The following is a 24,281-nucleotide window of genomic DNA, read 5'->3' as shown; positions in this document are numbered from 1 at the left end:
GCTGCTATGTTTATTTTGGCAGGACTGTTCTCGAATCTCCAAGACAGTGTACACATGCAGAAAGAAAGGACAGTGAGAGAGAAAACTGCGATTTATTTCTCAATAATTTTGGTTGGCTTTATCCTAGAGTAGATTTAGTTAGGAGGGGATGAGGCTTGGCCTCACAGTAACCTGGACATTCCTGAGTAGGAATCTATTAGTATTGAGAGCTGTGAGAAAGGGAAGCCCAAAGATCAAGCAAGGTGCTCCCTCTTTCTCTTTCTCTTTCTCTTTCTCTGTCTGTCTCTGTCTCTCTCCACCCACCCACCTACACACACACACACACACACACACACACACACACACACACACACACACATACACACACACACATTCCTACATGATTTCTGCCAAGAGCACCAATCCAGTTAGGACTCTTCTTGGTTTCTGGTTTGTGATTCCTTTTACCTGTTTGGTGAAAACACTCCTTTGATACCCAAACTGATTTTTTTTCTTGTGACATCAATTGACTTTGCTCTTTCCAATAAAAACCTGATTTTTCTCTGGGGAAGAATAATTATACAAATAGTTCTCCGTTTCTGTTGGACACACATTCTTTTTTTTTTATTTTTTAATTTTAATTATGAGAACAAAGATACAAAAAAAGAGGACAAGGTAAAGTTACAGTGGAAGGACAATCACCCATAACTTAATTCTCAGAAGAAGTCCCCTTGCTGATATCTTAACTTTGAACTTTCAGCCAAAGAACATTAAGATAAATAAAACAGAATCCATGTACAATTACTTTGTCCCTCAAGTCCCCAGATTGTAACACATTATAGTATTTCTTAACAGCACACAAGGCAATCTAAAGCCATAAAACTTACATAACTCCTTAAACATTATAGTCATAGTATTTTTTTACATTTCCATGTACATGCATATTAGCTTAAGTTAACCTCAAATTTTAAGTGGTTATTTTTTTTAAGGATTAGAGTCAAAGTAAAAATGGTGTTAGAGTGGCAATTGTTGTTTGCATAGGCCCACCAAAATATGAGGGGCATGGAAAGGAATAACCTTGGCCTAAATACATAGAGACCCTACCCCTGAAGTTTCCTGGCATAAGACCAACTCCAGGTAAGCTAGATTGTCCAATCCAAGACATTGTCTGTAGTGCCAACACACTTTTATTTTTCACACAGTCTCTGTTGTTGGTATCATGTTTCTGTATTAAAGATCCTGGAATCTGCATAACCTACATTGAAGTCAGGATGTGGAGTGGACACACATTCTTATATGATGGCTATCAAACAATTGGAAGTTATCAAACTACCCACATCCGCCTCGTCCTCCTTCTTATTTCTTACTTTCACTTATTTCTTACTTTCTTTTTTTGCTCTCCTTTATATTTTTGCCTCTTTCTTCTTTTCACTTTTCCTTTTTGCTACTACAACTTTTTCTCTTTTTGTCTCTTTCAGTTTTTCTTTCTGCTTCTGGTTCTTTTCACTAGGCAAGAGGCAATGTGTTAGTATATATATGCAAGTAGCAATATGATCGATATTACAAAAGTTGAGTAAGGGACAGAATGATAGTGAGTTGGGGGTAGACCTTGAAGGAAGTGAAGAAATTCCTGAGGCACTGCTAGAGTGGAGTAGGTGTGAGGAGAGACCCAGGAGTGAGGCCAGACCAGAGTAGTCATGTCTGGGGTCCTGCAGACTTTTTGGGGGGAGGGATTCTCTGTAGAAAACCAGTAGCTGGCTGGCATCTTGTTGGACCTTCGATCTTCTCTGTGTATATTCCAAGTACAAACCTTCCTCTTGTTTCAGTAAAGTGTGAAGATGATGTTATCACTTTTGACATACTTAATGTTATAGTGAATGCATAGTGTTCAGCCATGGTTAGAGCTGCTGAATAGCGAGTGTATAAGGGGAAAACTAGTTACATGCTGAGTCCTGATTGTGCTAGCTAAGGCTGTTGTAACTGTGCAAGAGTAGGGAGTGAGAGAGGAAGAGCCAAGGCTCAGTCATGCATATGATTCAGAAACAGAAGGGCTCAGTGAACATGAGGTAGAACAAAGCTCCATTTCCTGTTAAGAGGGAAGACACAGGAGGTGTGGTTTGGGGTGAGGCTGGGAAACCCTATCATTTGGCTTTGAAATGCGAATTTGGGGTTTTCAGAAATCTTTCTGGAGTCCACTTAGAATCAAGTATGTTCAGGCTAGGCTGAGGGAGGAAGTGATAGCTCTGTGGGTGTGGAGAAGCCTCTCGTATTTTGACAGGATTTCACTAGAGAACTCAGCGATATTGCTTAGACAAGTTTGAGTCTGCCAGGGTGGAGGTCTGCTCAGTGATGGGGAAAATGGAAAAATTAACTAGGAGATGGGAAAGAGAATGCCCGTGGGGCAGAGGAAAGATTCATAACTCCTTGGTTAACAGGTTCAGTTCTTAATGTTGTACCGCAGGCCCTATGTCTATGAATTCATTTTGCGTCCTTGCTTCCTGGCCCTCTGAACAGTGTCAGTGTTCTCTGGCATCCAGCGTAGCCTATTTTTCTCTTGGAAGTCACAGACTTGGTTCATTTTTTTCTTGATCCTATGTCCCCTTTTCAGATGCTCATCTGAAAAAAAAAAAAGATGATGCTGCACATAGGAAATCCACCTGTCTGTACAAAATTAGATGTCTGGGTAAGAGCATCTTATTTCAGGCTTGGGCATTTCCAGTATCGATCCTGACAAAGTGTCATGAAGTATGTTCCAGCACCACTACCTCACTACAGACCAAGAGATGAGAATCAGACACTAGAGTCGGTCATCAGAGTGACTAAATCCTGCTTCTGTGAGCTTAGCTAAGTCAGGGTTGCACTGAGCAGTGCAGGAAGTCATGAACTCTGACTGAAAGGACTTTAAGGCACTGAAGTAGCAGTGAGAAATGCTTCCAGGCATGGTGTGTGTGTGTGTGTGTGTGTGTGTGTGTGTGTGTGTGTGTGTGTGTGTATGTGTGTGCATTTAAGCATAAAAACAGACTTGGTTCATGTGAATGGATGGAGGGGACACCTGGGGTACATTTCTGATGGAGGGACCTCTGAGGGTGTATTTCTGAGGGCATCATGGAAGGGAACTCCAAGGACACTTTGTATTTCTGATGAGGTAATAGAGGGGACCCTAAGGAACTTGTATATTTCTGAGAAGATGGAGGGGACCCCTGAGATTGCTGTGTATTTCTGAGATGATAGAGAGGACCCATATGGTGCTTGTCTAGTTATGAGGAGGAGATGGAGGGGATCCCTGAGGGTGCCTGTATTTCTGGCACAAGATCACCAGAGCTAGGGCTTCTGCACAGAGGAAAGAACCTTGCCACTGGGGTGCTGAATTTGAGTATCACACCTGCCTTTTGCCCCTCAGTTTCTTACACACAAATGTCATCTATTAAATGTCATATACTAAAATATAATGAATAGAAATTCAACTCCAGCAGCAAATGATGTCAAACCAGCTTATCAGTTGTTGACTGTCTGTCTGATTGATTTTTATTCTTTGATTCAGATTACATTGCTATTGTGGTGTTGTTAGTATGATCCTAGCTCTACGTTCAAGAGACTACTGATAAGAGCAGGAACCCCAATATCAAGATGAATGTGATAGTATTCAGACGTGTTTCGAATTTATGGCAACTGCCTGCACCCTGCAAAAAGCTGCCCATATGCCACATTATCTTCTGATTATTTTCTTAGCCATGTCGCCTTTTCTCATTTCTGCATATTTATAAAACTCATTAACTCTTGGAATTCATTATCTTTACTGGGCTATGTGTAAATCCTTTAACATTTGCTAATTTAGCTGGGCTGTATGAATTTTCTCATTTTAAAAGCCTTTGTGTTCAGGATATTATTTTTTCTGTGTGTTGCTTTGGTGCATGGATCGATTCTGTCACATTTGTTTTGTGTGACAGATAGATAGTCTTGGCTTTGATCTATCTTCTTATGTCCTTATTGTCTTCTAAGGAGCCTTTCAGAGTTCTTGGTTTCTACCTCCTTTTCTGATTCCATTCACATCAACTCCTTAATTAAAATTACTTCTGTATTTTATAGTTATCTAGCTCTTTACTTCAAGTCTGATTTGTGATGTCATTGCTGTTTTCTTATTATTACTCTTAAACATGTTTGTGGTTAAAAAGCAAATACTTTTCTAGAATTTATTAATTTGCTTATATTCTTCTTCCCTCAACATGAAAATGGTCTTATTTTAGCTATATTAAACTATATCCACACTGTGTGCGTTTTGATAGATTTTCTGCTTTTTTATTTTGATGATGCTTAATATACAGAGAAGTCATTTGATAACTTCTTTTCAGGTTTATTTCTCCTTTGAAGACATTTGGTTTCTGTGTAGGTGGGTTTCTCTTGTTTCTGAGAATGAGAATAAGAGAGGGTTGAGAATGTGAAAGGGTTGGAGACTGATGGACAGAGGGCTAAAAATGCTAGTTCAGGTTGAAGGGATAGAGGGAATAGGGGTAGATGATACCCCAGAAGAAAAGTTCTTTTGTGAACTTTCTCTAAGTTGACAATGCAAATGACTCTACTAGAATCCAGGTTTACTCATCAACTTTCTCTCCAGCCTAGCCAGCTGGTGACTGCGTGTGTTGGTTGAGTGATTTACTTAGCTTCTTGAGCTTTAGTTTCATGTGTTCAGTCTAAGCACATGATCCTGTACTCTACTCTCATTGGGGAAATTCACATCTAGTGCCTGCTATCAAAAATTGGAGATGCTGTATCATTATTTTTCAAAGAACACATTTTATTTGTACAACAGTGCTTCTTTTTTGGCAAAGGGATGTCAATCAATTCTGGGTGACTCTTTTCAGAGTGTCTCACTGGTATTCTGCCCAGAAAGTTGGTCCTAAAACGTATAAGATATGTGAGATGACAGCCTCTATAATTACCTAATTTCCTCTTTGTTTTTATCTTTGCCCTGATAGTTTAGAAAAGTGAAGCATAGCCAAAGGGCAGTGAGCACCAGATTTGAGATAAAGGTTTTATTTATTAAATTGATATGCTTTGTCAGATTTATAAAACATCTGCTACTGCATTTATTTAAAAAATATGAGTTATCGACTTCATATTCTTGAACTTGGAGTCCATATACCATTATATTTATATCAGCTTCCATTATATTTATATCAGCTATGTTATAGGAAGTATATGTAGTAGGTATTGGGTCAGATGGATAGGTGGGGGGTGGGTAAGCTGGGATCAGGGTTCCCGTGTGGAAAATTTATGCAGAGCTTTAAATTTCCAAGATAACCTAGAAGCCCAACATAGAGTAGCCTGAAAACACACACATATTCTGATTGTGGTCTTTTTGACATTTTGTCTTTTTGTTGGTTTTCTGTTTTCCCTCTTCATCTATCTCTATTCTATTTTCCCTCTCTCACTTTCTAATTTTCCACTGACATCCCCTTCTTCTTTCCTCTTTTATTTCAGTTTTCTATATTATCATCTCAAAACATAGGTCTATTGGTCTATTTCACCATTTTTTTCTAGACCCTTGCCTTTGGAAGCTGAAGTGATAGCCCTTTCTAAAAGTCAGAAATGGAGGTTGTAAGACTTATAGACACTGCTGAGTACTAAGAGTAAAGTCAGAGCCCCGTTTGGCCTCAATGTGGAATCAAATTGTTTGTTTATACTTTATAAATATGTGGACTCCAAATTCAAAGTGTGAGTGTCATGCTCAATTTTTGTATACTTTTACAGAGAAGGAGAAACGTTTATTTCAGTTTTAGCGTTCTTCATACTTTGATTTGACAAACTTTGGTATTTGAATGATATGGAGATGCTCTTCAAGTAAAAAAAAAGACCCTTTGTTTTTATTCATATAGCATTTATCCTTTCTTCTTTTGGATCAACGTTTGGGATAGAGTTTGGGCCCTGAATTGTAATGTCTTAGTGGGTTTCTGTTTTATGCTATTAAGCAAGATCCAGGAGAGATGCTTTGTGCGTGTCTGTAATTCAGAGGCGTTTTTCTTGATGCAAGCTCTATAAAAGACAATGGGATCAGCACAACCACCTACAGAATGTCACTGGAAATGAAGCTTGAGCAGCACCTTCTGTGTCACATGTACCGTGACTCTGTTGAAGGAGCTCTCAGTGCATTGTGGAGCTCAGAGTTTCTGGAATGCATCTGTGAGGGAAAGAGCATGTCATGGGTCTCATCAGTTATGACAACAAATAACTTGGAAATTATGGGGGCGGTGCCTGTAGCACGTCATTAAGTTGCTGAGCCAATGATGAGGGATGAGGATGCAGGGGTGTCTTGTTCCTGTAATGTGACTGCAACAGTCTCTGCTCTGCCTACTCTGTAATCTCCACCTGTCTACAGTGAGTGTTGCTAGTGGAGCTCATACACGTGAGCTTTGTCATGAAAGCTCTGTTTTATAGGCTTGAGTGCTCAGTGGTTCTTTGTCATTATCCTAGACATTGAGCCCATCATTCAAAATTTAAGGCTGACTCTGCTGTGAGGAGGAGGCTGCTGTGGTCCCAAATGGTTGTTGTGGCTGTGGTTGTTGCTATTTGTCTGCATTTTAATATCTCATCAGGACCTATCATTTTCTGTTCTTGCTGTTGAGAATCACACACAATTTTTTTTTCATGCCAAGGCTGTTCCAATGACTGTGTTTTTTATGCTCTTCCCATGAAATTTATTTATTGATCTTTTTTCATCTTTTGTTGTTGTTTTTTGGGCCACACTCTTTGGTACTTCAGGGTTACTCCTGGCTCTGCACTCAGTACTCACTCAAGGTGGGCTCAGGGTACCATATGGAATGCCGGGAATTAAACCTGGGTTAATCGTGTGCAAAGGTCTTTCCCACCAACTATGCTATTGCTCTGGCAACTTCGCACACACTTTGTCTAGAGTTGCTAGTAAGCTCTTGGAAAACTTCTATACTCTTCATTTGTGAGTGATCAGATTGTTGTATCTGAAAGTATGGTAAAATTAATTTAGTCAGTAATACTTCTGGCAGGTTTTCTTCCCAATGTCTCTTCCTGCACACATATTTATATGGTAAAGTTGCTGTTCAGATTCTATCATGCCTTTTACTTTCCTCCCTTTCCATTGTGCCTTAAACATTTGATACTTCCAATCTACCCAATATCATTAATGAATAAAAAGATACCATTAGGGGCTGAAAAGAGAGCATGGAGGTAAGTAAGGTTTTGCCTTGCATGCAGAAGGTCGGTGGTTCAAATCCCGGCATCCCATATGGTCCCCTGAGCCTGCCAGGAGCGATTTTTGAGCATAGAGCCAGGAGTAACCCCTGAGCGCTACCAAGTGTGACCCAAAAACCCAAAACAAAACAAAACAAAAAAGATGCCATTAACTTCCTTTGTGATAACTTTGTACTTCCTTGTTCTATTGTTTCATTTTAGATTCTAAGTTTTTATTCACTGAATATCTTTTGCTATATCTATAACTATATTATTTTGGACAATATTTCCAAATAAAATTGCTGTGGTCTTAGGTTATTGGATCATGAATATTTTACAGAATTTTTATATAGAACAATAAGTTGGTTTATCAAATTACTGTTTTAATGTAAGTTTTATTGTAAGACAAATAAGTTATTGACTCTCTGTGTTCTTGTGCTTAAGTGGCATGTCATGTATTAGTAACACTGCTAAAATATTTTTATTTCAAATGAATAAGCACATTTTCACATGTTAGTCTGTTTACTTTATTGTTGGAATTGCATCTGTCTTGAGTGATGACTTTTAAAGAATTTATGGTGGGCCAAAGAGATAGCACAGTGGATAGGGTGTTTTCCTTGCACATGGTCGATCTGGGTTTAATCTGCAGGATCCCATATGATCGCCTGAGCCTGTCAGGAGTGATATCTGAGTTCAGGGCCAGGAGTAGTAGCTGAGCACCAATAGTTGTGACCCCCCCCAAAAAGAAACCAACGAACTTATGTTGTATAAAATGGATAATATTTATACTTAAACTTGTATTTTATCACTTAATTTATTAAGTGGTCTTGTAAAAGCCTTGTGCAAATGGGGTTAAAATCTACCCAATGCAAGTCTCCCCAAAAGGATGAAAATTCCCATTTTTTTAATCAAATTGATAGTATCTCCAAAAACGTTTTTAAGAATAGAGGGAAGAATTAGTATAACAAAACAATTAATGGTTCCAATTTTAAAATACAGACTGATGGGCAGTCATTTTTCTCCCCGAGGAAGTCTCACAGCATGCCTGCTAGCTATGCCGACTGTTAGCAATGTCCAGCACTTCAAGTGGAGTTTTGTGGGAAGCTCATTGTTGACTGAGGGAATAAAAAATGTGGACATGGAGAATATTAGTGTATACATACTGTTGGGTTGGCATTGAAGGTAAAGCATAAACTCCTAGTTTTAAATCTTTATAGGTGTATATATAAATGGAAATAGAGTTACATGTTGATCACACACACTTCAAAGCAGTGGTAGCAGCCATTCATGGAGCTACATCTCTTAGACTTTAAATAAAATTCACAACGAAAAAGAACTAGTTTTTTTAATTTTTAAAATATCTTTAAGCATCACAGTTAGAAACATATTTATAGTTGGATTTCAGTCATAAAAAGTGCACCCCCCTTCATTATTCAGAGCATGGTGACTAAATTTAACTTGGCAAAAATGTTTATGGGTTAATGCAAACCAACTTCTAAAACATTAGAGTTTTTAAAATATGATATAACTTTTATGTCAAGGTAGAAAATAAAATTAGATCATCTATCAAAATCAGTGAATAATATAGCAAATTATATAGAGTGCAAGTAAAATTGTCAATACAATTTCGTTGTGGATTTCTGTATGTTTCAAATGATGCCAAAATAAAGTCAGTAGGGGGAATATAAATAGTAATGAGAAAAGTTTATGTTGTTAATTATTGTGTGGGGACAACCCCTGACATAGTGTTTTTGGTATTGCCTGATATACTTCCAGGGTCAAAACCTGTGGTGCTGATTAGAGTGTGTTGTCCTGTGACTCAAACACAAGCCTTTGCTCTGTCACTAAGTCCCATCCCCGGCATCCTGAGAACTGTTTTTGATGTACTCTTAGTATTTATCCAGTGAAATATGTTTCAGGTTTCTTCAGGTGTCTTCTACTGGGTTGTGATATTTTTTCAAGATATGCCATTGTACCTTATGCAGATCATGAGCTTTTGCATCTGAATGGAGTGATCAGACTTAGTCTTGTACATACTTAAGATTCATTCAGAATTGGTCCTAAATACTTCTTTCTAGCCAGTAGTCTATATTTATTTATTTTGTTTTTGGGCCACACCTGGTGATACTCAGTGGTTACTCCTGGCTATGCTCTCAGAAATTGCTACTGGCTTGGGGGACCTTATGGGATACTGGGGTATTGAGTCGAGGTCCATCCTAGGTTAGCCCCATGCAAGGCAAATGCCCTACTGCTGCGCCACCACTCCATCTCCAATAGTCTATGTTTAATTAATAAATTCACTTTAGCAATTCCATATTCCAGGGATATTTTTTGCTTGTTTTTCGGGTCACATCTGGCAGCTCTCAGGGGTTACTCCTGGCTCTACGCTCAGAAATTGCTCCTGGCAGGCTCAGGGGACCATGGGATTCCAACCATGATCAATCTGTATGCAAGGTAAATGCCTTACCTCCATGCTATCTCTCAGGCCCCAATCCCAGGGATATTTTTTTATTGTCTAGACCAGCTCTCAGCTGTCCTTCTGAACCAATGATACATATTTCTTTATCATTTTTTACCCTCACATTTCTTCAAATATTGTTTTCCTGTGGGTGAGAGAGTGGCTTTCCTCCTAGCTTTCAAACTGGAATCTCCATGCTTTTGGACACTTTTGAAAACTCACAAGGGGAATCCAGGATATTCTTAAATTTCTTGAGAAAGATGGTGGCCTGACCAGTGGTGTAGATCAGTGACATAGAGCTCATCATTAACACTTTAAATCAACATGATTCACACTATTAGTGTCAAGCCCATTACATTTTTCCAAAAAAATCAAGTCCGTAATTCATAGTTTTAATGGTTGTTCTAGTAAGAAACAGATATTGTCTGTTTGTCAATGAAGGGTTAGTGTCTAAGTTGACTCTAAGGTTTGAGAAGTGGACTGCCACACTATCTTAGGATTCTAACTCATCTTGGATTGTGAATGTCTCAGAGTTTCTCAAGTTATCCTTTTCTTGGATTCTCATATAAAGAATTCCATGGATAGTAGCTATTGTGTCTGTCTACTCAGCCCCATCTGGTAGAATTGCTCACATTTGAATGAGATAGACACAGTGACTGTCCAAGCAACAGGGGTGTCTGAACAGCACTGAGCAAGGGGTTGTTGGCTTATTCATTCCTGCCAGGTGGACCATTTTTTATGAGTTAATACATATTTATGAACAAAGGCTGGAATATTGAGATGGATTTTGCCATAGGGTGATAAACAGTCAGCAAGCACTTTTAAGGTATAACTCTGATATTGACATCATAATCTCTTATGATGCCCTGGCAGTAAATTTCCTGCCTGCTATTTGTTTGCAGCTATTGTAAATCTGTCCAAATTTGTTTTTCCCAGGGAATTTCTCTGACCTTGTTTTTTTTTAGAGGGATGATTTCCCATAGAATCCAAAGTATTAATACCAGTAGGAGATTTTGTAAGGTTCTCCCAATAAAAATCTTTACCAAGTCACTTTTATTACTAACAATTTTATTCCTCTAATTTTCCATTAGTAAAAGCTGTGGATTAGAGAATTTATTCAGATGAGGGGAGTTGTGTCTTTTCCCTGTTGTTTTCAGGAGAGCCTCTTAGAGGCATGCACATGACATTCACCCTATTTATTTCTCCTGCATTTCCTTTCAACATGGTGCTCAAGAGTAGCTGGTGTTCACAGGAAAATCCACAACCCTCTGAATTCTGCTCAGGCTGGTTGAGTCATCAAAATAGCATCAGGTAGTTTAGCAGAGAATGAATGTACCTAGTCACATACATATGGAGACTTCATATGTGATTATAAATTCTAAAGTGAACCAGGACTATAGATATGTCATATATAGAGAGCTATATGTAGAATTATATATATATATATATATACACACACACACACACACACACAAACACAAACACACACACTGTGTTAAGAGCCTACAGTATCAAGAAGGCAATGGAGGCCTTCATGTGACAAGGATGACTTAATCTTTACTCCAAGCAAAAATGGGAATTTCTCAGGTAGAGAGGGCATGTCACTAATAAATGTACACTACACCTAGATGATTTCAAAAATAATGTTGTTGTAGGTCCTATAAGAGGGATGCAGCCATTGCTTCCTTGATTATGAAAAGGACAAATGGAGTATGATTTCTCATGGTCTGAAGCTTTCATTGCTCTTACCACTGGTAAATCTGTGTTCCTAAGTTATGAAGCTTACTTCTTGAGGTTATGGGTCTGCATTGACTGTAGTTCCCCACACCAAGGCCACAGTTATTGCAGGGAGCCTGTTATTGATACCTATAGAACATTATCTTACCAATTCCATATTGACAAAATGGTCATAAGAATAATAGTCTAAATAGGACTGGAGAGATAGCATGGAGGCAAGGCTTTTGCCTTGCATGCAGAAAACAATGGTTTGAATCCCGGCATCCCATCTGCTCCCCTGAGCCTGCCAGGAGCAATTTCTGGGCATAGAGCCAGGAGTAACCCCTGAGCACTACTGGGTATGACCCAACCCCCCCAAGAATAATAGTCTAAATAATAATTATGTTAATTAAAATTTATATATAGGTTTTCAGTATATCATTGTTTGCATGTTCCACTATGCAATTATACTGCTAATAATTAAATCAATATTATATGTATATAGAATAATTAATATAATTTTATGCCTTTATTATTGGTAATCAAGAAAAAAGGTTATATTAACCTATTTTATATTAAATATTAGAGTTTATCATTTAAAAGAAACAAAAATTCTTAGATTAGTAAAAGTTAGTGTTGATAGGCATTTAAAAGATATATTTCAACTACTTTGTCATATAAATGGGAAATAATAAGTCCTTGTTTTGGGGAAAGAGACCTTTTGATAAGTTGTAAGCCCCTTAGAATATCTCCTTAGGTATGGGGTTCCCATGTCCCATCCTAAAAAGATGGAGAATTGCTGCTCCGAGTCCGAAGTCCAGGGGCCTGGAAAGAGCTTCCTACTAGGATTGATTTATCTAGGGAAGCATGAGCACATCAGTTTTAGCAGCTCTCCTTTACTGAGTATCCGAAAATATGCCTTGTTGAAACCAACTTAAAGGAAGGGCTCCCTCATACTGAGAGGGACAGGAAGAGTTCTTCTCAGACCTGGCTAGGAAAAACCCCCTAGAAATGCTCTTCTGCATGGACAATTAAGAGGCTGAGTATATAGTTGACTTGTCTACTCCTGACTTTGCTTGTTTTAAGTGAGTCTGAGACTCACCTAAGGGCTGCCGAACTTTTGGGGAAACAAAGATAGAGCTGGTGGCTCTGATGACTGTGAGGGGGAAATGAATAAATCAGAGCAGGATATTTTCTTTGGGGTTTTTAAGACTTGAAATAGCACAAGTAACATATTGTTTACAGATGGTAATGAAACATTAGTTTCATGACTCATATACTGCTGTGGTGCTTCGCAGGCATCAGCCTCTGAGGGTTAGTGATTTTTAGCAAATTTTGACTATGTGGTATCTGGAGAAGAATAAGACCTGGGAAGTATCTGCAGACCAAACATACCTGTGAAGATACACCACCTGTTGGCCCACAATATCAGAACATGATAGTCATACAAAGGCCCACAACTTGGTTCAGAGACTGGACTCACCTGGCTGAGTTTGCTACAGATCAGGAGTCAGGGTAAAACTGTGGATTGAACCCCAGCCTTCCTCCCTTGCTCTTGATTGTGCCCCCCCCTCCCCAAATGTAGAAAGAATAGGTGCCTGGTCTCTGCTGCCTAGGCCATGGCACCTGATCCTTGAGCAGCAGGAGGTGTTTGAAGGACTCCTGGAACTGAGACTTGCCTGTGGGCTCTGTTATGGTGCTCAAGGGTTACATCCATTTCTATTTACCTGTGGTTTTTTAGGACAATTCAGGGACTACTCTTGACTTTGTTCTCAGGGATCCCTCCTGGTGGTATTTTGGAGACCATGTGATCCTGGAGCTCAACCTGGAGTCAGCTATGTGCACTGAAAGCACTTTAATTACTGTTCTTTTTTTGTAGTCCCAAGGGTTTGTTCATTTATAACTTTTGTCCTTTATACTTAGGAAATTCTTCCATTTCTTTAAAACTCTTTTCTGTTACCCCTTTCTAGTGATAAGGAGATATAAATGTATGCAGTGTGTCCTTGGCCATGCAGTCCAGGGTAAAATGAACAGTGAGCAGAGTTCTGGGTTCAGGGAGTGAATGAGTGTCTGGGAAATGAGTGAAGAAGCAGAGGGCCTGAGGCCTGGATGTGAACTGCAGAAAGAGGAGAGATTGCACGTGGAGGACGGTGGGATCAGACTGAAATTTGGTTCTTTCTTTAGCATTCCTTGTATCTAGAATAGCCCTTAGGTATGGGAGAATGTCAAGAGTCCAGACATGTTTGTGGACTGATTCACAGATTGTTCTATTTCTTGTTTAATTTATTGGTTCACATTCTTTCATTTATTCCATGCAAATTACTAGAAAGATGGCTTAAGAATAGTTGTTAAGGTACATTTAGTTTGTAATAGACAGAAGAATGAGAGGGATGCTTGCCTTGTATGCAGCTAACTCGGGTTCTATCCTCAGTACCCTATATTGTCCTCAAAATTCATGATGAATGATTCCTTAGCACAGAGCCAGAAGGTCCTGAATACTATTGAGTAAAATAATCCTAAAAAATAGGATTAGACCCTTGTGTGTGAAGGGATCTTGTGTGGTTAGTGGAGCAGCGTGCTGGAGAGAGCTCCCTGGAAGATAGTCAGTTTGTGAAGCATGCAAGCTGCCTGTGATAATTTCCTTCTTCTTAGCATAGTGTGAAATCCTGGTAGTGTTTGGAGCCAGGACAGCATGTGAAAGTTTACTGTGCCTGTTGTTTTGAAAATGGACCTAATTTAGAAGCCTTTGTCAGCAAAGTTGATTTGAAGTTCTTTTTTTTTTTAAGAGAAAAATAAAAGATTCAGTTCTATTCACAAATAGGCCTTAAAAAAGCCAAACAAGCAAATATTATTAAAAGCTGGGAATCAACTTAACAAAAGCAACACAACTTTTACAAAGAAAATGATGTCACTGTTAAAAGAAATAGAAGACACAGGGTTATGGAAACACATCTATTCATAGAAAAGATTAGTTGTGTCAAAATGACAATTCTACCCAGAGGACTATACTGTTTCAGTGAAATACCTAGAAAATATCAGTAACATTTTTAGAGAAATAGACAAAATGCTGTTAAAATTTATATGGCATAATAATAAAAATACCCACTGTGAAACCAAACCATTCTTAGGATAAAAAGAAACTTGGAGACCTTTCTTTTCTCCAGTTTTCAGAGTTACTATAAGGCTATAATAATCAGGACAGTATAATAATTACCCAGTATGGGACTGGACTAAAGACAGATTCTCAGACCAATGGACTAGAACTGAAACCCAGAGACAGATCCTCAAGGATAATGAATGGAAGGTTTCGACCAGGGAACTAGTTGGGACACTGGTGCTGGGTGTGTTGCTGGAATGTTGTAAACATGAAACCTTATCATTCAGAGTATTGTACACCACAGTGCCTGATATGTGTTTTAAAAACAAGAAAAGTTTAAAAGGATAGTATGAAGCGGACCAAGGAAAACCTCTTCAATAAATAGTTCTGAGAAAACTTATGTCACATGGAAAAAAAATGTACTCAGATTTTATCTCATATCCACACAGAAAACAATTCAGAATGGATTAAAGACCTTGGCATCCAGTACGAATGCATAAATTATGTTGAGTGAAATGTAGGCAGGGCCATTTAGGACATGCGATCTCCAGTGATTCAATGCCGTTGAGCAAGCAAGTGGGAGTAACGGTAAACAAATGAACAACATCAAATGAAAAAAGAAATGATGACCAGAAGAAAAAGATGCCCCACATCTTAGGGTTAAATATTTGCTCACCACTCATCAGACAGATGGTTGCTATCCAGGATAAAGTGTTTATAATAAAATTTATTAACAAGAACTGACCCCATTGAAAAATTGGGAGAGAAGATGAAGAGACATGGGCTTCACAGAGACATGCAAAAGAGAAAAAAAGGAAAATTAAAACTTCTGGAAAGGGGAATAGATGACAAAAAAGAAAGGAAAGGAAGAAAAGTAGGAAGGAGATAAGTAAGGAAGGAAGAAAGGTAGGAAGGAGGGAAGGAAGGAAGGACAAGAAAGGAAGGAAGGAGAAAGGAAGGAAGGAAAAAGAAAGCATGAAGAAAGGAAGGAGAAAGGAAGGAAAAAGAAAGCAAGAAAGGAAGGAGGAAGGAAGGAAGGAAGAAAGGAAGGAAGGAAGGAAAGAGGAAGGAAGGAAGGAAAGGAAGGAAGGAAGGAAGGAGGGAAGGAAGGAAGGAAGGAAAGACAAGGCAGACAGTATGTGAAAAATGTTCTTCACTTATCCCAGAAGTGCCTAAGAGCAAGATGTCACCTCATTTTAGGGAGACTGCCACATCACAAAGAAGAGCAGGTGCTTATGTAGATATAAGGGATATGAAGAGACATGCAAGGGCATAAAGTCCTTCTTCCTGTTTGGTGGGAATGTCCACAGTTATTTCTCTTGCAAACAATATGAATACTTTTCAAAAAATGAGACTTGAGCTTTTGTATGATTAAATGATGCCTGATAGCTAATTCACAGAGCTGGTCTTCCCAAGGTTGAAGAGAGGGGCAGGATGATAAGAGGGGTCATCGGGAACATGATGGAGGAGAGCTGACATACTGTGGATGCAGTATGGGGTGCCATATGCATGAAACCTTCTAGATAAAGTCTTGAAAATCATGGTGTGTCCAATAAATTAGAAAGACTGGCTGGAGAGATAGGACAGTAGGTAAGATGTTTGCATTCCATACCACTGATCTAGGTTCAATCCCTGGAACCCCAGTTGATTAAGTGCGCTAACCCTGTTGTGTGGCAGGGATCAACTTCTTTCCCCTCAGTGCATTCAGGGACTGAGGTTGTTACCCCAGCTGATGACCAGGATAGAATGGGTCCCAGGCTAATGACCAGAGACCCTTTACTTTATTTCAATAATGCTTATATAGGACAAGAAGAACTGTGATACATGCAGGGTGGTGGGACATAGCAGAAACATAGCTGCAGCAAGTGAAACATGAAATAAAAGATAAGCATAAACATTGGGGCTTAGGATAACTTGGGCTCAACATGGTGTTGGTAAGTATTATCTCTCCTTTAATCAGAGCTCTCTAAGGGATTAGGGATGTCTTGAGTCAAGGCCAATAGTAATCACTGATCATGGGAAGATGGTACCCCTCTTTGTACTATCTTTTCCCATCTCAATTGTGGTTTTGCCCCAAGGATAATCTCAAGAACAATTGTTCTACAGGAATTCTGTCTGCCAGGTGGTTCAGAACAGGATCAAATGGGATCCAGCAATAAGCCCTGAGCCCTGGAAGAGCTTGATGCCCATGTTTCTGTTACTCTGCTGATCCCATGATGCAGCTGTATCCTTCTGATATAGTGTTAGGCAGAGCTAACCAGGATAGGGTTAGCTATTCACAGGCTACTGTGAATATGGGCATGCATGCAGAATAGTAAAATCCCCCATCTCTGAGGATGCCTGATAGAGCAAGGCGTGTGTTTGAGCTGTCTCTGGCCAGAGCCTACTTCATTGCTCTTTGGGTGCAAAGCATCTAAGAAACTTGCATGCCCTTACAAGCTACTCTTCTGTTAGCAAAGTTCACTAATCATATACCAGATACAATATATAAGAAGCTGTAAAAAGGATGGGTTATTCAACATTCCCCCAGCAGTGAATGAGAGACCCTTTCTTTCTGCATCTACCCCAGCTCTGGTTGTTTTTGTTCTGTTTGCCAGTCTCTGTGATGTGAGATGATATCTCATTATTGTTTTGATTTGCACCTCTCTGATGATTAATAATGTGAAGCATTTTTATGTGACTTTAATCATTATATTTCTTGTTTTAGGAAGTCTCTATTCATCTCTTCTTCCCATTTTTTTATGGAATTGGATTTATTTCTTGTTAAACTCTATAAGTCTTTTATATATCTTAAATATTAAGCCCCTTCCCTTATTAGATTAGTATTGAGTTCCTCTCATTTCCTGGGCAATATTCATAGTAGCTAGAATCTGGAAGCAGCCCAAGTTGCTGAGAACAAATGAGTGAATAAAGACACTATAGTCCATCTACACAGTAAAATACTATGCAGCAATTAGATAAAATGAACTCATGAAATTTACTGATACATGGATAGACATGGAGGTATCATGATGATTGAAATGAATCAGAGAAAGAGGACAGATATAAATAATTGCACTTATCTGTAGGCTATAAAATGTATGAGAAGAATGATGCCCAGAGATAATAGAAATGATGGGGGCATGCTATTAGGACAGAGAAGGATCCATTTTGACAATAATAGTTGGAAACGAACACTTCAAACAAGAGCTGGGTGGTAAAAAGAGGGAAAGTGATATATATGATACCCTGTCAGTAACTGATATATGTAACATATTATATATTATATAATATATATTTAGAGAAAGAGAGCTAGAACAAAGTCTAACATAGAGGCAGGCTGGTGGAATTAGGTGTGTAATAAAGTGGGGAAAGGGGTGGCAGGAAATAAGCACTGATGTTGGATGATGTATGATTGCAGGTCAACTATTAACAACTTTTAAATTCTGTATCTTATGGTGATATTTTATTAAAAAAATTTAAAGAAAGAAATCTCAGCACCAATTTTGCCATTTTCACATTGGATATTTTAATGTAAATGTATATACAGACTTTACCGACCTTTAATTTCAAAGGTATACTTTAATTTTCTTTGCAGTTGATTGTAATATTTAAGTTGTACTCCATGAAAGTATAATAGATAACTAAAGTCTATATACACATTTAGTATGAATATAAATTTGAGTTTGCAGAATTATATGCATGTTAATGATATGGTTTAATGTCATGGGAGTTTTTGATTGTATGACGTTTAATTCTGGTTTTCTTTCTGTTCCAAGTACCAAGATACAAACATGCAGGGTGTTGTGTATGAACTGAACAGTTACATTGAGCAGCGACTGGACACAGGCGGGGACAACCAGCTCCTTCTCTACGAACTGAGCAGCATCATTAAGATAGGTGAGCAGAGCTTCCATAGGACCCAGCAAAACAACTCTTGGGATATATCCCAGGAGCCTCAAATCACCGTGCAGAAAAGGCCCTCTGCATCCCTATGTTCATCACAGCACTATTCACAATAGCCAGAATCCGGAAACAACCCAAGAGCACATGAATGGCTAAAGAAACTGTTGTATATAATGGAATACTAGAAAGCTGTTAGGAAAAATAGAGATGAGGGCCAGGAGGACTCATCCGTGGTATGAAACTTTCCATAAATAGTGGGAGAGTTCAGTTAGGGCAGAGAAGGGACCACTATGACAGAAAGAGTTGTAAATGATCACAATGGACAAAAATTGGATATTGAAAGGAGGTAAAGTGATACTCATGATCCCTTCATTAGCAGTACTGCAAATGTTAATGTCCAAAAGGGAGGGGAAGAAAGGAAATGTGTGTGTGTGTGTGTGTGAGTGTGAAAGAGAGAGAGAGAGAGAGAGAGAGAGAGAGAGAGAGAGAGAGAGAGAGAGAGATTCCTGCTTCATAAGAAAGCAGGAGTAGGGCATGAAGAAAACTGGGGAAACATTTACTGGTGAAGGGGATTGCACATTATATAATTGAGACTCAATCATAAACAACCTTTCTTTAAATTTAAGAATCATGATTACAAAATGTTCATTGTTGGGTTTCATTCAGAATGTACACTATCCTTCACCAGTGCACCCCTCCTGTCTCCTGTTTTCCTCTCCCTCTCCCTCCACCTGTCTCTAATGCAGGCAATTTGTTTCTATTTATCTCTCCCTTTCATTCCTTTCTGTCATTGGTTTGCACTATTTTTAATGGAGTGGTGCCTTGCATGCCACTTTCTCCCCACAGAGTTCTTGTCCAGAGTGATCAGTTCCAACTATCATTGTCATAGTAGACCCTTCTCTACTCTACCTGTACTAACTACTTTTTGTGGCAAGCTTCCTATGACTGGATCTCCTGACCCTTATCAACTCAGAGAAACAACTTTCTATCTGTAAAAAAAAAAAAAACAACCCAAAACTAACTTTATTATGAACTACCTTATATCCACAGTGGTTTAAATAAAGTAATTAATAAAAATAAAAATAAAATTTCAAAAATTAAGAAAATATAGATAAAATAAAATAATGAGCACCGGGTTGTTCTCTACCAGAGACTCAGTTGTATTTCAGGCATGCACCTAGTGACACTGAATTATGGCCATTCCCACCACCATTTCCTCTTGGGAAGCTATAAAGATCATTGGCTTCCTAAGACAAAGGCCAAGCATTCACTGGCTTCGGTTGGGACATCCAGTTTGCAAACAAAAATAGTTCATCATGAAACTATCACCATAAGTCCGTCCAACCCAGTCTCTCCTCATTTTTAAAAATCACTGGTGGCATTTGCATGGAATAAACTATGAATCTATTTGGGGGCAAATATAGTTTAAGTAACTTCAATCACAGCTTTATTGAAGGTAATTTTAAGAGAAAGAAACCTTAGCTTGATTTCAGAAGATGCCAGTACACTGGCCCTATCTCCCACTGTCTAAGGAGAAAGTGAGTGAGAGTGTAGAGTCTACTGGGAAGACCCAGGACTAACCATAACCACTGAGACTGTTGGCCTAGTTCCTGCATACACACCACTTAGCTCCCTGGCCAGAGAACTGTATGATTTCTCTTTATTTTATTTATTATTTATTTATTTAATTTTTTTTATCGAGACTAATGTGAATTACAATTTTCACAGTTGTATTTCAGGCACCTAGTGACACTGAATTATGGCCCTTCCCACCACCATTGTTGACCTCCCTCCAGCATAGTTTCCAGCATGTATCCCATATCTCCATCCATGGCTCCCTGGACTTCTAGTGTAACAGGTCCATTTTGTATATAGCTTGTTATAGTTTGAGTCTCTTAATTCTATTGCCATTGACTTAGTTTGGGTATTTAGAGCTGACCAATTTTTATTTCCACTTCAATGCTCCTGAGGACTGCATAGCCACCTGATCCCCCACCCCCACTTTTTTTTTTCTTTTCTCAGTTTGTAGAATAGACAAGAAATTGTGAGGTAGAACAAGATGTTTCATGTTCTTTGGTTCTGTAAAAAAAAAAAAAAAAAAAAGGCCGGAGCCTCTATCTAGAACTTCTCTTTTATTTAAAAAGAAATATAATGACTTAAGCACCGTGTTTATAAAGTTGTTCATGACTTGAGTTTCAGTTAGAGAATTTGCACCACCTTTCACCAGTGCATATTTCCCACCACTAATGTCCCCAGTTTCCCTCCCAGCCTCCATCCCCCAGGCGTTTTACTTCTCTCTCTTTCTTTCTTTCTTTCTTTCTTTCTTTCTTTCTTTCTTTCTTTCTTTCTTTCTTTCTTTCTTTCTTTCTTCTTCTTTCTTTCTTTCTTCTTTCTTTCTTTCTTTCTTTTCTTTCTTTCTTTCTCTTTCTTTCTTTCTTTCTTCTTTCTTTCTTTCTTTCTTTTTCTTTTCTTTCTTTCTTTCTATCTTTCTTTCTTTCTTTCTCTCTTTCTTCTTTCTTTCTTTCTTTCTTTCTTTATTTCTTTCGTTTCTTTCTTTCTTTCTTTCTTTCTTTCTTTCTTTCTTTCTTTTTCTTTCTTTCTTTCTTTTTCTTTCTTTCTTCTTTCTTTCTTTTCTTTCTTTCTTTCTTTCTTTCTTTCTTTCTTTCTTTCTTTCTTCTTTCTTTCTTTCTTTTTTCTTTCTTTCTCTTTCTTTCTTTCTTTCTTTTTCTTTCTTTCTTTTTCCTTTCTTTCTTTCTTTCTTTCTTTCTTTTCTTTCTTTCTTTCTTTCTTTCTTTCTTTCTTTCTTTCTTTCTTTCTTTCTTTCTGTCTCTCTCTCACTCTCTCTCTCTCTCTCTCTCTCCCTTTCTGACTCTGAGGTTTGCACTGTTGTTATTGAAGGGGTACCATGATATCACTTTATCCCCTTTCAGCACCATGTTCTTGTTCAGAAGATCAGTTCAAACTATCATTGACATAGTGGGCCCTTCTCTGCCCTAACTGTACTTTCCACTTTTTATGGCAATCTTCCTACCATGAAGTGCTCTTCCTAGGTCTTGTCTCTATTATCTTTAAATATCATGGCATATATACACAATGAAATACTATGCAGCTGTTAGGAAAATGAAATCATGAAATATATTTATATATAAATGAAGAGTATTATGCTGAGTAAAATGAGTTAGTGATGGAGGGATAATCCTAAAATATCTCATTCCTTTGTGGTATATAAGAAAAAATATAGTATGGTAGTAATATCCACAACATCTCTCTTGGTTGGTCATAATTTTTGCCTGTCAATTATTTTGACTATCACTTCCTATATTTTTAACATTAAAAAAGGAGATAATTCTCCTATTTCAAAGCAATTTTGCAGAAATTCTGAGATTGAAAGCTTGATCATCTGTGATCATGCCCTACATAGACATGGTAGTAGGTCTTTGAAGAGGTCACATCTTAAAAAGTGCAATAGGTAAAAGAAAAAATAAAGAAATGATATTAACATGTACTTGTGTAGAACCACCGACTGTTTTTTTCCATTTATCCCATGACCATTAGTGACCCCAGAAAATCCATTCATGCTTTGGTTTTACCTTAGAGAATTCAGATGTTCTGAATCTGCCACTGAGATTTCTTTTTTTTCTCTTACATGCTGCTTGCAGCCACAAAAGCAGATGGATTTGCCCTGTATTTCCTTGGAGAGTGCAATAATGTAAGTATCTCAATTTAATTTTCACTGTTGTAGATAACATTTCAAGCTCCTCCATCAAAAAAAAAAAAAAAGCTATTTAGGGGCCGAAGCGGTGGTGCGGAGCGGTAGGGCATCTCTGCCTTGCTGGCACTAGCCTAGGACAGACCGCAGTTTGATCCTCTTGTGTCCCATATGGTCCCCAAGCCAGGAGTGATTTCTGAGCACATAGCCAGGAGAAACCCCTGAGCATCACTGGTGTGGCCCCCCCAAAAAGCTATTTTATAATAATAAAAATGTAAAGTATGCCACATACAACAGGCATTATCAAGATGAAGTATTTTTTAAAATGCTATAAAATGACGTTTGTCATACAACAGGTGTTATCGTGAGGAAGTATTTTTAAATTAGTTTATAATGCTTTTAGGTGGTTCCCAACAAGAACTTCCCCAGCACTACAGCATGCAGTAGTCATGCAGCTTCCTGTCTCTGGTTTTCCCTTGGTTCCGGCTGCCATTCTCTGAACCTCTCTGTGTTCAAGTCTACAAATGGGGAACCCAGCATTGCACACAGTACCTTTCTATACACAGTCTACAGTGGATAAAGGCGCATCATGGGATTTGCTTGCAATATTCTGAGTTCTCAAGATGACTTTCCAGGTCTGTGGAGCACCAGATGGGAAGTGTAGGTGCCTAGGTGTCAGTATGTGTGGCTCTGATGCTGGACATGCGACGACTTCTGGGGGAGCCTGTGTGCACAGGTCTGATCCTGTTGATGTGTCACTGGGGCTCAGGCCTGGCAGGGCAGCTGGAGACAGGTGGGCACTCTGCTTTGGTATTTGGTTTTGTTATATGCATCAACAGTATTATAGAATGAGACAGAGGCCCCTAGTGTTTGTGTTTGTAGATGAAGTAGAATAAACTCTCTTGTACATTAATTTTCCCGGCCACCTCTACCCGGGTACTGGTTCATATATTAGATATTCTGGGAGTCAGGTATGCCCTTGACAACATGCCATTGTATTGGTGAGTAGAAATGGGTGCCTGCTTCCCACTACATAGAGTGACAATAGAAGACAGTGTTGACTGACCCGGATGACTCTCAAGAAGATTGTGAAATAGAAATGAGTGTAGTCACAGTCATCCTGGATCACTGAGTATTAGGGTATGGGGTAGAGAGTCACTCTCAGCCCTCCTGGATCACTAAATATTAAAGTCTGGGGCAGAGTCTCTCATAGTCATTCTGGATCAGCTGAACATCAAGATTTGGGGCAGGGGCGATCTGGGGCAAAGAGTTGCTCACATTCTTTCTGTATCAGCTGACTTCCTCCCTTGGCCTCATCTCTTCATCCCCACAGCCTCTTTGCTCTGGCATGCTTCCATTACAGCATGAACAATCCTTCAGGAGAAGGATCTTTCCTTGCTCACTTTTGTTAAGTTGACTTTCTCTCCTTTTGATTTACAGATCCAGGTGTTTATGAAATTAAGTTATTCATATTTATTAGCAGTTCCAAATACTTTTAATTCTATTCACACAATGGTAGTAGGTTTAAATGATTTAAACAAAACTAAAACTAAACTTAAAACATAAAACTAAAATTTAAACTTAAAACTTAATCTAAAACAACCACTATATATTATGCCAATTCTGGGATTTACTTTTTTTATAAAGATTAAAAATTCCCATTAGAAAATTATTACAAATAAGACACTTATTCTTCCAGTTTACTTCAGTGTGTGTTAGCTTAGTCTAGCAGAGTATGCCCATCGATACCATCAGACAGCCTCTCTGAGATCCTTGACCTACTCATGAGAAGTGATATAAATTTTCCATGGTCACTGGTCTTTCTGTACTCAGCTGGAATTAGGTTTTTCTCTTAAAAATTGGACCTAAGGCTCCGCAGGAGAGAGAGAAAGATTGTGGTCCAAAAACTTTCAGCATTCTAGGGTGGGGTTGATTTCAAGAATGACTGTATTTTGTTTCAATCCCTTGGCTTGATTTTTTTCTTTATGCCTAGAAGACTCCTTTATAATTCGATAAATACTAAGTGTGCTTATAATTGACTAAGAGTAAAGGAACTCCCTTGACTATGATGTTGAAAAGCTTTTGTACCTCTAATAGCAGAATTAATTCTGTTCATATCAATTTTAATTCTTTCACCTCTCTCACACTTTGTAACTTCATTAGGGGGTGACACCTAATGTCACCATCTCCTAGCTGACTCCACATACTAAACTAAGGTCAATTCATTTCTGTGCTCA

The 24,281-nt window shown here is 38.5% G+C and overlaps 1 protein-coding gene across 1 annotated transcript in view; it reads left to right on the top strand.

Annotated features, from left to right (window-relative positions):
• LOC125996554 (cAMP and cAMP-inhibited cGMP 3',5'-cyclic phosphodiesterase 10A) overlaps positions 1-24,281 on the top strand; it is a 238,348-nt gene that overhangs the window by 128,801 nt on the left and 85,266 nt on the right. The window contains exons 4-5 of the mRNA XM_049765489.1: positions 18,209-18,329; positions 21,995-22,044. Coding sequence (XP_049621446.1) covers positions 18,209-18,329; positions 21,995-22,044 — 171 coding nt within the window. The remainder of the gene's footprint in view (positions 1-18,208; positions 18,330-21,994; positions 22,045-24,281) is intronic.

This window comes from Suncus etruscus, chromosome 18 (assembly GCF_024139225.1).
Source record: "Suncus etruscus isolate mSunEtr1 chromosome 18, mSunEtr1.pri.cur, whole genome shotgun sequence".
In the NCBI taxonomy this organism is placed as follows: Eukaryota; Metazoa; Chordata; class Mammalia; order Eulipotyphla; family Soricidae; genus Suncus; species Suncus etruscus.
This window is presented reverse-complemented; position numbering and strand designations above follow the sequence as displayed.